Source organism: Mus caroli, chromosome 5 (assembly GCF_900094665.2).
Source record: "Mus caroli chromosome 5, CAROLI_EIJ_v1.1, whole genome shotgun sequence".
Taxonomy (NCBI): Eukaryota; Metazoa; Chordata; class Mammalia; order Rodentia; family Muridae; genus Mus; species Mus caroli.
This window is the reverse complement of record NC_034574.1, coordinates 46,352,274-46,365,751: the sequence shown is the minus strand read 5'-3', so window position 1 is coordinate 46,365,751 and position 13,478 is coordinate 46,352,274. Positions and strand designations below refer to the sequence as shown.

At 46.1% G+C, this 13,478-nt stretch overlaps 1 protein-coding gene across 2 annotated transcripts in view; it reads left to right on the top strand.

Annotated features, from left to right (window-relative positions):
- Nucleotides 1-13,478, top strand: part of Ccdc149 (coiled-coil domain containing 149) — a 95,336-nt gene that overhangs the window by 58,822 nt on the left and 23,036 nt on the right. For both annotated transcript variants that reach the window (XM_021163107.2, XM_029477845.1), the window contains exons 5-9: nucleotides 6,547-6,663; nucleotides 7,440-7,612; nucleotides 8,319-8,391; nucleotides 9,715-9,799; nucleotides 12,032-12,176. In XM_021163107.2, the coding sequence (XP_021018766.1) occupies nucleotides 6,547-6,663; nucleotides 7,440-7,612; nucleotides 8,319-8,391; nucleotides 9,715-9,799; nucleotides 12,032-12,176 (593 nt within the window). The remainder of the gene's footprint in view (nucleotides 1-6,546; nucleotides 6,664-7,439; nucleotides 7,613-8,318; nucleotides 8,392-9,714; nucleotides 9,800-12,031; nucleotides 12,177-13,478) is intronic.

Genomic DNA, 13,478 nt, shown 5'->3' with positions numbered 1-13,478 from the left:
GAGAGCTGGGAAAGCTGTTTCTAAATGCTTCACAGAGGAGTCCTGTTTGAGTGACCTCCAGAAGGAGGATACACTAATGACCCATTTGCACTTGGAGCATAGCAGACCCTTGGCTTTGGTTTGAAGCAGGGTCTTGGGTAGCCCATGGGTTTGGTTTATTCCACACATACACTCTGGGGATGGCACAGGAAACATTTGAGTCCCTACTCTCATGGGATTTCAATTGTGGCAGAGCCAGCCATCCAGTGAACAAACAAGTCCCTTTTCTAGGATCTGGGGAATGGAGTTTCATCATTGCATCTATGACATATCAGTAGGATCGTGTGCCTGTGCTCTGTACAAAGGGTCTGAGAGTTGAAGGTATATTGGCCAGAGCACCGTCTAGATATGTCAGTGATGCTAGTCAGGAAGGCTAGGTTGTTGCTATGGGACTTAGGGAAGTCCTGAATGCACATGCCCAGGGCACAGAGACCTGGAGGAAAGCAGACAGATATCTGGGGGATGCAGTACAGATGTCATGAGGTAGGCATAAGCATAGAGTATTTTTGAGTATTATATTTGAGTATTATATTATATTTTTGAGTATTGCATGCCAGCTCAGAACATGCTCTACAGAAGGGAGTGTGTTTTGCCTGAGCAAGGGTTGTGTCGAACAGTACTATTACAGTAGAGGACAAGCCTTTGACAGCCAGGACCAACCTCACCTCAGTCATTCCTAGGATTTGTGACTTAAGCTAATGACCTTGTCTGTCCTGGTTTGTGTCCTCACCTGACTGGGCACTGTCATGACCAGCTGGATACAGAGTGGGTTTTCCCGGGTTGAACATGTTTCAGCACCCTGGACAGCATCAGACCACACACAGGGGTCACATAGACCTGGCCCCAGGCTGATCTTGCTCTCTTGTAAAAAGAGGACATCAGGATCTGCCTCTGGGCTGTGAGGAGCATGGAAGAGGGACATCCCTGATCTGACAAGCATTTGGAGATCCCTATGGAGAGCCTGACACTGGGTGTGGACACTGAGCTACTGGAGAGCTGATATCAGGTGCCAAGTGGATGTGTGCAGAGAGGCAGGCATTAGTAGGCAGGAGGCCTAGGGAGGAATAGCATCAGCTGAGATGAGATGTCTAAGGAAGTCTTTAATCTGGGCCTTGAATAGGATGACAGGAGTGACTGTGGACAGTTCTATAACTCACTGTGCCAGGGGCAGAAACAATACAAACGCCCAGGGGCTGGGATGGATATCAGGAGCAGGCAGGATGGGGCAAGAACAGATACAAGGTAGCAGTGATGGTATTGGGGCAGATAAGGAGGGTCATGTGGGTCTCTTAGCCTCAGCAAGGGCTCTGCACCCATCTCAGTGCAGGAGAAAGTCACTTCGAGTACCTGTTGTGGGCAAGACACTCTGAGCACATTGCTTTCCCAGCCCCAGTAAGGCACTCATTAGCTAATAGGCACACTAGTGCGTGGATGACAGTTTCTTGAGACCCTAGAGTGGAGCACAGGCCCCATCATTTTGTTTCTAAGATGGGAGAGTGGAGCCATCATTTTTGGCTTTTTTGAGACAGGGTTTCTCTATGTAGCCCTGGGTGGCCTGGAACTCACTCTGTCGATTGGCTGGCCTTGAACTCAGAGATCCATCTGCCTCTGCCTCCCAAGTTCTGGGGTTAAATGCATGCACTAGTGCACCTAGCTGACAAATCCTTCTGCATGGGCACTGTTGTGTCTATAAGATCGTGTTTATCTTCTTGTGTTTTAAATTCACAAGCCACGACGTGTGGCTTGGCAAGGTTAGGTGACTTGCTCAGATGCACAGCTAGGCTTAGTGTTAGAATCTGAACACAGGTAATACTCAGAGCACAGTGGGTCCACCCTGGCTGCCTCCCAGCACCCAGTGGACACAGTGGCTCCAGCAAATAAAAGAATTTGAGTTAGAGACCGTGGAAGGCCATGACAGGGGCAGCCTGGGGAGAGGTCAAAGAAGGACGGAACCTCTCTGACTCAGGGGCTAGAGAGGCCTCACACAGGGCTAAGCCTGGTAGAGCCTGGGCAGCTGAAAAAAAAAACCTGGACCCTTCCTGTTTCACTGTTTTGTTCCCTGTCCCTCGGCGACATCTAAGCTGCAGCTGGGCCTCGTGAACCAGCCAAGGACTCGTGTCTGCGACTCATTCATAAACATTTATTTCTCTCTAAATCAGCACATGGCGGTGTCCATCGCTGACAGCGGGTGTTCACAGAGCACAAGTCCTCTTGGCACTGGGAGACTATCTGTGGTGTCTTGTGTGAGGATAGCAAATGTGGGGGGAAGCACTTAGTGTCACTTGCTTAGTGTCACTGCCCAGGGTGGGAAGTCGCATCTTCACGTGCTTTAGTAAGCTTGGGTCTGGAGCTCAGCTTCAGGCATCTCTGAAGACAGCAGTTTCCCTGGGGGTTTGTTAGGACCTCTTGAATGGATGATGAAGGTGATGATGATGATGATGATAATGATGATGCAGTAATGGTGGTGGCGATGATGACAACAATCATAATAACAATGGCAGCAATGATGGTGATGATGGTAATCATTGCACAAGCAGATGATGCTAGCTAAACACACACTCTCTGCTCCTGGACTGAGTTAATGTCATAAAGAAGGACCACCCTCTGTTCTTCAGGGCCATGTCTGTCTCTCATTAGTATGGGGGGCAAGCTCAGATTACCTGGATGATCTTTAAATTGTACAAGCAGTCCTGGCCAAAGAGTTGCATGCACGCTTCCAAATGGTAGCATTGTTGATGACTGCAAACATTACAACTGCGAATCGATAGCTGGGAAAATGTAGTGTATTTGTGTACGTTGAGTACATAATTGCAGTTACTCTCCACACAGGGGTGAGGTGAATCACCCAATTTTTAGGATGACTTCTTTGCATCCCTCATCCTATTTGCCTATGTGGCCCCTAACCCAGTGTCTCTTGGCTATGCCTCCACTCTCCCGTTCCATGCTGTGCTCTCAGAGGGAAGTTACAGAGAGGCCTGGAGAGGTCCAAGCTCATCCTTGGGGAGTGACCCCAGAACTTAGAAGCTGTCTTTGTAGAAGACAAGCTTGATGCCCCTGGGCTCTAGGTTGCCACAGCAACAACCCCATCAAGCCCCTTCTGCTGACTGCATTTAAATTTCAGACCCAACAATCCAACTTGAGCCTCAATTTAAAAGTATTTCAACCAGTACAGCCCTGCAATGTGGGAGCAATATTATCTGCACATTAAACACTAAATGATAGCTGACGTGTTGATTGACATTTAACCAGCATCCAGTGTGAAGATGGCTTTTTTTTTTCTTATGGAGTCGGGCCTCACTAGGCATGTGCAATAATTAATTGGCACTAACAAACGTAATCGTATGACTCTAAATGAAGAGTGCAGTGAAGCTGGCTGTGACATCAAGTTCAGGCTGTCTCTCTAACACGTTACATGTCAGAGAAAGGCTCTGGTTTCCAAGACGCAGCCTGAATCTCCTGTGGCTTCCTGCCAAAAGCCTGTGTGCCTGTGATCCAGCCTCTGGGGTTTGACCAATGTTGTTTCTTGGCTTTACTGTGTCTTTGGGATGTGCTTTTCAGAGTCCTGTTGTCCCAAGCCAAGGACCAGGTGACATGAAAGATGTTTGACATCTGAGCTCTCGTTTGAACCAACCACTTCTGCTGTCCCTGTGTTCCATGGGGGTCACTGCAGTGCTGAGTGTGAGCATACTGGACCATTGGTCCCAGGGGAAGTGGGGAGGTGCCTGCCAGCCTCTGCCACAGCTGCTGTGCCAAGGCTCGCTCCGACTGTGTTTTCTGTATGCTTCTATTTAATAGAAATTTTTTCTTACCAGAGGTAGTAAATTCGTCAGCACTGAATTAACAGGTTCATTCATTCTTTAACTTAGAGTCAGCGGAAGCTGGATTAACTCACAGAGTTTTTGCTGCAATGCTCACTGCACCTCCTTCTTGAACTCAGGGACAATAGACATCACACCAACACATGTGTCGTCCTCAGGAGACCTTTCCCACACTGCCAGTGGGAGTACAGATTACTACGGCCACAGGAGGAAATGCCGCAGCACTTCAAATTATAAATAAATGAAATGAAACATATGTGCACCAAACTACTACAGTTGCACTCCTGGGTATATAGTCAAGGGAATGAAATCAGTATGTCAAAAAGATGCCTGCATGACCATGTTCATTGATATGCTGTTCAGGCTAGCCACAGTACAGTGACAACCTAAGTGTCCCTCTATGGACTGAATAAGGAAGATATGGCATATGTATCCCATGGGATACCACTCTGCCTTCATAATGGATGAAATCTAGAAGATGTTATGTTAGCAAAACAAAACAAAAAGCGCAAGAAGACAATCACTACATCATGACATTTATATCCAGAATCTTAAAAAGGGTTTTCACAGATATGTTGTACTGGCTAGTTTTTTTTTTTTTTTGTTTTGTTTTTTTTTTTTTTGTCACCTTGACACATCCATAAATCACCTGGAAAGAGGGAAGCTCACCTGGAGAATTGCCTTGATCAGATTGGCCAGTGGCCATGTCTGTGAGAGACTGCCTTGACTGATGCGAGAAGGGTCAACCCACTGTGGTGGAGGCAGAAGAGGGCACCATCCCTGGGCATGTGGGTCTGTGCTGCATAAAATAGCTAGCTCAGCCTGGTCCAGGAGTGAGTCAATCAGAGGCCTTTCTTCAGGCCTTGCTTGAGTTTCTGTCCTGATTTCCCTCAATGATGGGCTGTGACCTGGGAGTGTAAACCAAAACAAACTCTTTCCTCCCCAAGTTGCTTTTGGCTAGAGTTTTATCAGAGAAACAGAAAAGCAAACTAGGACAGAAATAGGAAACAGAATGGTGCTTGTCTGGGACTGGGGGGGTGGGGGGCATAAAAAGATAGGAATTATCATCCTGCACAGAGTTTCAGCCAGAGGGCAGGATTAAGCTCCATGCTTTCTGCATAGTAGGTGACTATGGCTAGCACCATGCATTGTGCATTCCAGAACAATTAGATTTCAAAGATTTTCATGATAAATGATCAGTGTGGAAGGTGAAGTGTGTATTTATTGTATATTAATTACCCTACTGTGACCACCATACAGTGTACATATATGCGTAGAAATACCACATCGAGTCCCACCCATATAGGAATTCTATAAAACCATCAAAGAATAATGACACTAAGCCGGCCCTAAGCAGACCATCCACTGCGTGAGGCTGAAGCAGAGAGGCTGAAGTTGGCATTGTTGACCTCATCTGAGCCGAACCTCCAGCCATGACACTAGAAGACCTCGAAGATGGATTTGGGGTGAAAATAAGTTGCACTGAGTAGAAACATCCATAAATACACAAGCTGTGAACCCTGGGGATGAACTTAGCAGATTCCATTGAGTCAGTTTTGCATATGAGGATCCTCCCCCATTTGGCAGGTCTTGACCTGGGACACTCAGTAAGCCTCCTGGGATTCACCAGAGCAGTGAAGGGTCGTTTCATGCTCTCTGCTTTTCTGCAGTTACCACTTCTTTCCAGTTCATTGCCATCATAATTTCAATGAGGTAATTCTGCCTTAGCTTAAATAAAGTTTCTATCTCTCACCTAACTCAAATCTGTCAGAAGTGCTGAACTTTAAACTTCTTGTCTCTACTGGTCACTATTCTCCTAAGGGTCATGCAAGAGCAAGAAAGAACATGCTCATAGTGAGCTGTGCTGGAGTGTCTTAACCCACATGAGAGGGACAAGCTGCCCCCAGGGCTTCATGTGCATGCGAGCCCATCCACGTGCATCCATCAGGAGAAGTGGGTGAACCTTTTTAGGATAAGCATATTGTGATGGGCCAGCATGGACATTTGGAGACCGTGGGTTCATCCTGGGATCTCTCCTATATTTCCTGCTGTGGTCTTACCTGGGAGATTGGAGCTTGGTGTGTGTGTGGTGTTGTCATCCCCACACATGTTTGAGTACTTCATGTAATTGGTCACTTATTGTCTCATGCATAAGTTTTTGGTACACACTTTATCACAGTGCATACAAGACTGGTGCTATCCAGTGCAATCTACTTATCTGTTTCTCAAGAAGCTCCCCCACATCGGGGGCCATTCACAGACAGACAGGAATACTTACTGGACATTGAACAGAATTTTTAAGGTTCCCGATAGTATTGCCTAGTGGTTTAGTGTGGGATATGCCTATTTTGGCAGATCCTTATCAGTACTAGGGGATCATTTAGGATCTTTGCTAAGTCCTCACTGTTGTAGTGCCCTATAGCACATCCAACTTCCAGGATCAAGCCCGGGTACCCCTTACACGGAATGTGTGCACGTACGTGTCACCATGCACAAGTTATAATAAAAGTTGCTCTTCCTTCAAACTTCATGATGTTGGCAGGTAGCTTGTCCTGTACTTTCAAGTAGTTCTTGCAAGAGTTCTTCCAGAAATTTCTTTCTAGAAACAGGACCTTGAGATATGGGGGGAATGTACTCATTCATATTCTTTCTCTCTTCCTTTGCCTTTTTCTGATAATGGAAACCGCAGCTGTTGAGGATGACGATTGCCAAACAAAGGCTTGGAGATGAAGAAATCGGCATGAGGCACTTTGCAGCCCACGAGCGGGAAGACTTGGTTGAGCAGCTGGAGCGGGCTAAGGAACAGGTGACTGCTGAGCTCTGTTTTAGATAGGGATGCCTGCATGTGGTCTCACAACAGGAAGCAGGGGACACATGTTCCTGTAGCCCTTCATAGCAGGAGGTAGGGCACATGTGCTACTGTGTCCTTGTCCAAAAGGAGGCCAGAGGGGCACAAGAGAGGGCTTGACTTCCTCAGTTCTTCCTAGGTTCGTGATGAGTGACTGACCCCTAGCTGGGTGGTATCCAGTAGTGACTGTTGTTATTCTGAGCCCACCAAGAGACATGCTAACCATTCAGTCACACTGACAGCAGAGAGGGAATGTGACAAACTGGCCTTTCACTTATGAGTTTCCACTAAGATGCTGAGTGATGCTTTTAGGCAGGATTTCAGAGAGGGCAGACCCCCCCCCCCGCCCCCTGCCTGGAGAGCAGCTATAAGAATAGAGACTTCCTTTCTTTTCTCTTGCTAACTGGCCACCGGATGCCCAGGTTGGAGTGGCTTGGAACTATGTGAATTTGTAAGACTCTAGGATCAGCTTGCCCTTTCCATGCCTGTGAACAAGGGCAATGTGCAAGGGTTAGAGGCCAGGCTCTTCCACCCATCCATGATAAGTGTCTGGCTGGAAAGTGTCCCCTCGTTCCACCCTTACCTAGCCTGCAATACAATGTAGTGTGGTGTGCAATATACGTTAGCACTTGAATAGTACCCATAAGCCTCCAAGCCGGCCAATCATGTGGAAGTTGCATCCCTAGTCCAAAAGCCTACGTCTGAGAAGCTCTGTGACATTCCTTGGATTTCAGATAGAGTCGTTAGAGCATGACCTACAGGCCTCAGTGGATGAACTCCAGGATGTTAAGGAAGAGCGGGCTTCCTACCAGGACAAAGTGGACAGACTGAACCAGGAGCTCAACCACATCCTGGGTGGTCATGAGAACCGAATTATCGATGTGGATGCACTGTGCATGGAGAACAGGCAAGTGCCAAGCATCCCAGGGAGACTGTATGTGTATGTATGTGTGTGTGTGTGTGGGGGGGGGGGTATCCCTGAAACCCTGCCTACAATTGGAATATTTGCATTTGGGATAAAAAGCATGTCACAACCCCAAAATGCAAACACTGGCATGTACTGGTTATAAAAATAAGAAAAGAAGGGGGAGATACCCACACCTCTAGCCTCCCTCACTCTCCGTTTACCTTCTCTGATTGGGCCACAGGGGTGAAGAGCCAGGGAAAGTTGTTTGTGACTGCTGTCAAGGAGAGGGGAAAGAATAAGAAAATAAATTGAGAAATTCCCTTGGCTGCGTCTTTGCCCCCAGGCACATTTCAGCGTGTAGATGTGTCTGACTCGTGTTATGGCTGCCGTCTTCTCTTCTTGGTTTGTTCCCCTGTGGAATCATCTTAATGAGAATTATGTGAAAATGATGCTGTCGTCCCTTAGGGCATCTCCAAGAGGGCTGTTTTAAAATGGGGTGTCTGTGATTTGGGCATGTCTGACCTTGATCACATCTATTTAATAAAAGGTCACATTTTCCTGCCTCCTCCTCTCCAGGATGAGAAAGAAGTCGTTACATACAAATGACGGTGGGCCTTCAGGTTTCGCTCATGTCATTCAGTGGGCTTCATTTTGCCCCCATGCCCGTTCCGGTTATGGGTATGTGCTTGTTTTGTTTTGTTTCTAGGTATCTCCAGGAGAGACTGAAGCAACTCCACGAGGAGGTCAGCCTTCTGAAATCGAACATTGCCAAGTACAAGGTAACCTAACCAAGTCTGTGATTTTCCACTCAGCATCTGAGTGTCAGCCTATTATGACTCTCTTTAATACTTCAAAGACGTTTCATCACTCTCCTGTCCTCCCAAACGGAACCCAATAGGACCCCTAATTGGAGTAGCCAGGAAAACCAGCCACAAACCAATGGACTCCCAACATCATTTTCCCCTGGCATCTACATCTATGTCTATAGTCTGGACAAGGTACTCTGAGACCGCCAAAACTTGTGTGCTTCCACCTTGGAGCCTCAGCCCTGTGAACTCAGGGGTCCTCTTCACTTCCTCTATGAAATGTTGCAGTTGTCAGATGCTATCTGTCTCATAATTATCCCCAAGAAAATGGTTTCTGTGGGAGAAGAAACAAAGACGAACACCACAACCCAAGCACTAAGGTTGGAGGCACCCTGAAAGGACAGAATGTTAGAATTTGCTGCACTGTTCTTTAGTCTAACCCCAGCTGCATTGGTTTGATAATATCTATTTCTGCAGATGTTAGTTGTAGTGTTATAATTGGAAGACTCTCCTGGGTCTCTCTGCTTTGAAAACAGATTGACGTCTCTTCCTGAGGGTAATGTTTCACAGCCAACTGAGTGCTAGGAAGAGCTGGCACATTCTCCTGGTTGTTGACATTGGCTTTTGTTCTCGGAGATCACCATGGCTTTCCATTTGGTGGGAGCCACACTTCCATTTATATCAATGTATAGATAAACAGGAGCCAAGGAAGTCTGTGCTTTTTAGTATTTAAATTTACAGCCATATCTATCCTTTCATGTATTATGTACCCTGCTCATGTTCCAAACCCTGGCTTACTACTGCATATTGGTGTGAATGCCATTCTAAGAGTGGCCACAGCAGCATGGCCACTCAATGCTGTGTCCAAGGCAGACATCACTAATTGACCATGATCCCTTTCCAATCCAACCATCATATCTTTCCAGATACTACCTCTGGTACATAAAAGCAAATGTAGTGTTCATCTCATGGCTATTCTAAAATGATTTCCATAGCAAGTCTGTCCACATGTTAGACTGGGTTCTTGCCTCAGATTTGATTCAAAGAATGTGAATTAAATACCTTTGAATACAAGGGACTACAATTACTGCCTTTCTCCTTTGCAGTAACTTAAAAGCCAAACCAACCCTTTATATGGAGCCTTTTAAAACTCCAAGGACCGAAATTCCTATGTTTTAAGCTGCATTTGGAGTCTGCCAGGGTTCTTATGAGTACACAGGCTGTATCCTTAACAAGGAAATTTTCTGTCCCTGCCATTTCTGACAAAGGCTTTTGTTTCTTCCATTGCTGCTGCAGAATGCTCTCGAGAGACGGAAAAACTCCAAGAGCCAAGGCAAATCCAGCAGTAGTGCTCTGACTGGGGTCTTGTCTGCAAAGCAAGGTAGGCGTTAATATCCAGATGGGACCAACTTCTGAGCACAGAGCTGTAGTCTTATGTCTCACCCAAGCCTCTGAGACAGAAAACTGCGGCTTCTAACTGTCACTTGCCTCAGGATTGCCTGAGTCCTTCCAACCCAGACAAACCCCTACCTAGGATCCTGATTTGACAGGACTTGAGGACAGGGGCCTGAGAATTTCCATGCCTGCAGGGTTGCCAGGACAGGGTGCTGCAGTGGGAGACCCCAGTTTAAGAATCACCATCTTCCAGCTTCACCAGTGATGGGATCTGTGTCCTCCTGAGGATGTTTCCCTTTCCCATCACCACCTGAGAGCCTCTAGAGGCTCAGCTTCCCTGAGTGTGTTTCTCCGGGCCTCTGCAGGCAGGATGGAAAAGCTCTTACTGCTTCACAGCCATGGCACAGGTCAGGGCACCACGGGTCATGGGAATGTGTACCGTTTTCCAAGGAGCTTTTATTGATTGCAGCTTTGTTCCTCCTTCCTGTCGATTCCAATGAGAAATCATGTTCTTCTGGGAGTAGTCCAGTAGGGAATAAATAGAAGGAAGCTTGAGTCCAGTATTTCATATTCTGCAGTCAGTTCTCGGCGTAAACCTAGGATGCACAGGCCTGCTCCTCAGGTGTTGACAGTACGGACCAGCAGCTATCATGGCCCAGTCTTAATCAGAACTGGCTTTAAAAATCATAGCATCTTCAGTGGACCAAAGCATCCAGGTTCTTTTTCAAGCAGCTTCTTTTTCCCACTGATCTAGAAGAGAACATCCTAGAATTATTCCTGAATGGGCAGCTATAACTCTATAAAAGTGTGGAAAATCCCATCTTTGTGGCTCATCAGTAAAGTGTCTGCTGTGTAAACATATCGCCCTGAGTTCAGATCACTAATGCCTATGTAAAATTTTTGTTGTAGTGGAGTCTGAGGCCATCTGGTCTACCTGTCAAGCTCTAGGCTAGCCAGGGCTGTAGAGTGAGATCTTGACTCAATAGTAAAAAGTGGAGAGAGAGAGTAAGGAAAGGACTGATGCCAACCTGTTTCTTCTACATATACCCACGCATGCATTTACACACACGAACATGTACACATGCATGAACATGGTTAGCCCTGGATACCATACCTAGCTACCATCTTAGAGTATGCACCCTTGTACTGATTCTTATGTCACAAGTACCAGCCATACTCAAAGACCATACAGAGATATGCCCTGACCCAAGGCTTCTAGAAAAACCTATGGGAAAACCTTATTACCATGGACTACTGGAGAGGTAATAAAAATGTGTGAACATAGCAACCCATTATGACAAACCTAACCAGATCCATTAACAAGAACTAGCAAGAAATAGGTTAGACACATATGAACTTTTAACTGTAAGAAATCTCCTCATACATTCTGTATTTCAGCTGGAAATGGCATAAATACATAGCTAAATTAGTAGTTACAAATCTAGATGGGCTATTGAAGTAGGCATTCACCTTTATGATGTAGGGGATGTAAATGAGATTGGAATGTTGTTAAGTAAAGAGGTAGTGTTTCCCCCATTATAGAAGAATATTGAACGAATCTGTATACATACACATAGTCACATAGGAAATGATAGTCGAGAAAGTCACAGTGTTTTGTCATAGTCAGAAGAAGTACCAGGGTGACTGTAACTTGTGTTTTTTTCTCTCCACTGATTTACCCCTTTAACGTGCTATATTACTTTTGCAATAATCAGAGAGCCTGAAGATTAAGGATTGTCATCTGCAGGGTAGTGTGACCTTGAATGAGTGCTTTTTTTTTTTTTTAACCCATCTGAGGCTTGCTTTATTATTTACAGAATGGAAATAAATAATACTTGCTAGGTTATTTTTTTTTCTAGTTCAAAATCTCAGTGAGTTAGCATAAAAAAGTCTTCACCCACGGGCAAGTGAGAATACTATTAGTCTCTGACCAGCTTGCAAGTGGCTGGACGTGAGCCCTGCTGGATTCTATCCCAGTTTGATAAAAACAAGAAAATAAGAACGGGGGTGGGGAGCGTCAAACCTCTCTAAGGCTTCTCCACTTAATTCTCACACTGGGTTTTCTATTGTTTTTCTTGTGGTAGTTGAGGAAGGCCCTCAGTAAAACACAAGTGTCCCGTCAGAGCTTGGGACTCCCATTATCTGGGACTAACCAACATGGGTTTGCCGTCTCATGTTTCTGAGTCCACAACTGAGCTGTCAGCTATATCTTCCCTAGTTCAGGATCTGCTCTCTGAAGACCATGGCTGCAGCCTCCCAGCTACTCCTCAGTCCATCGCTGACCTGAAGTCTCTGGCCACTGCCCTGCTGGAGACGATCCATGAGAAAAATATGGTCATTCAGCATCAGAGGCAAACCAACAGGTGGGTCGTCTGGGTGGGAAGAGAGTGGGCTTCCAGAAATAAACCACAAGCCTTCTGGAAAGAAGGTAACATCCCTGACATCTGGGGGCAGGGGTGGGTGTGGGTTGGGGGGGTGGGAACAACAAGCATGAAACCAGAACCATGCTTCTACATTGCTTTGGCATCCTGCTTATCCATCAGAGTCAATGAAGCAGGAATCCTGATTTCTTAGAGAGCCTGTCCTATGAGCTCTGCTCTAGGCAACACCAGTTTCATGGTGGCTCCCATAGGACAGTGCTACTGCTTTGCCTCTTTCTTAGATCTTCTTTGCCCCTCAGCCCCTCAACTTGACTCTGAGGGTCTCTGATGACCAGGAAAACAATCATCAACTTTTTATGGGCTGTTGTGGGTGTGAGAGAGCCTCCTGGCATGCGTTCTCATAATCAAGAAAAGGCAAAGTAACTAAGTATCCTGTTTGCTTTGTAATGAGTGTTTGGTTACATTGTATCAAACTGAGCAAGTTACGGTAGTGTGATGGTTTGTATATGCTTGGTCCAGGGAGTGGCACTGTTGAGAGATATAGCCTTGTTGAGGTAGGTGTAGCCCTGTAGGTGTGGTTATTTTTTGTTTGTTTGTTTGTTTGTTTGATTTTTCCGGAGACAGGGTTTCTTTGTGTAGCCATGGTTGTCCTGGAACTCACTTTGTAGACCAGGCTGGCCTTGAACTCAGAAATCCGCCTGCCTCTGCCTCCCGAGTGCTGGGATTAAAGGCGTGCGCCACCACACCTGGTAGGTGTGGGTTTTAATATCCTTGTCTTAGCTGTCTGGGGGTCTGTATCCTGCTAGCAGCCTTCAGGTGAAGATGTAGGATTCTCAGCTCTCCCTGCACCATGCCTGCCTGGACTCTGCCATGTTCCCACCTTGATGGTAATAGACTAGATTTCTGAACCTGTAAGTCAGCCCGAATTAAATGTTGTCCTTCTAAGAGTTGCTTTGGTCATGATGTCTGTTCACAGCAGTAAAACCCTAACTGACCCAGGCAGGTTGAAACAGTGGTCAGAACGGAGTTGAAAATATCCTGAGAATAAAAGCTAAGAACAGTAATTAAAGCAGTACCTGTACTGCATACATCAGTCCATTTTCTGTTCCTAGAAACCAGTCTAGGGAATTTATGAAGATTTTTTTTTTAAAGCAAGAAGTTCACTTCTCACACTCCAGGGGGCTGGCTTCAAAAGCACACTACTGTGTCTCGTGATGCTATCCATGCCACATCTGAACATGACCCAGATTCCATGTGTTCAAACATAGCAAGCGTGCTAACTCT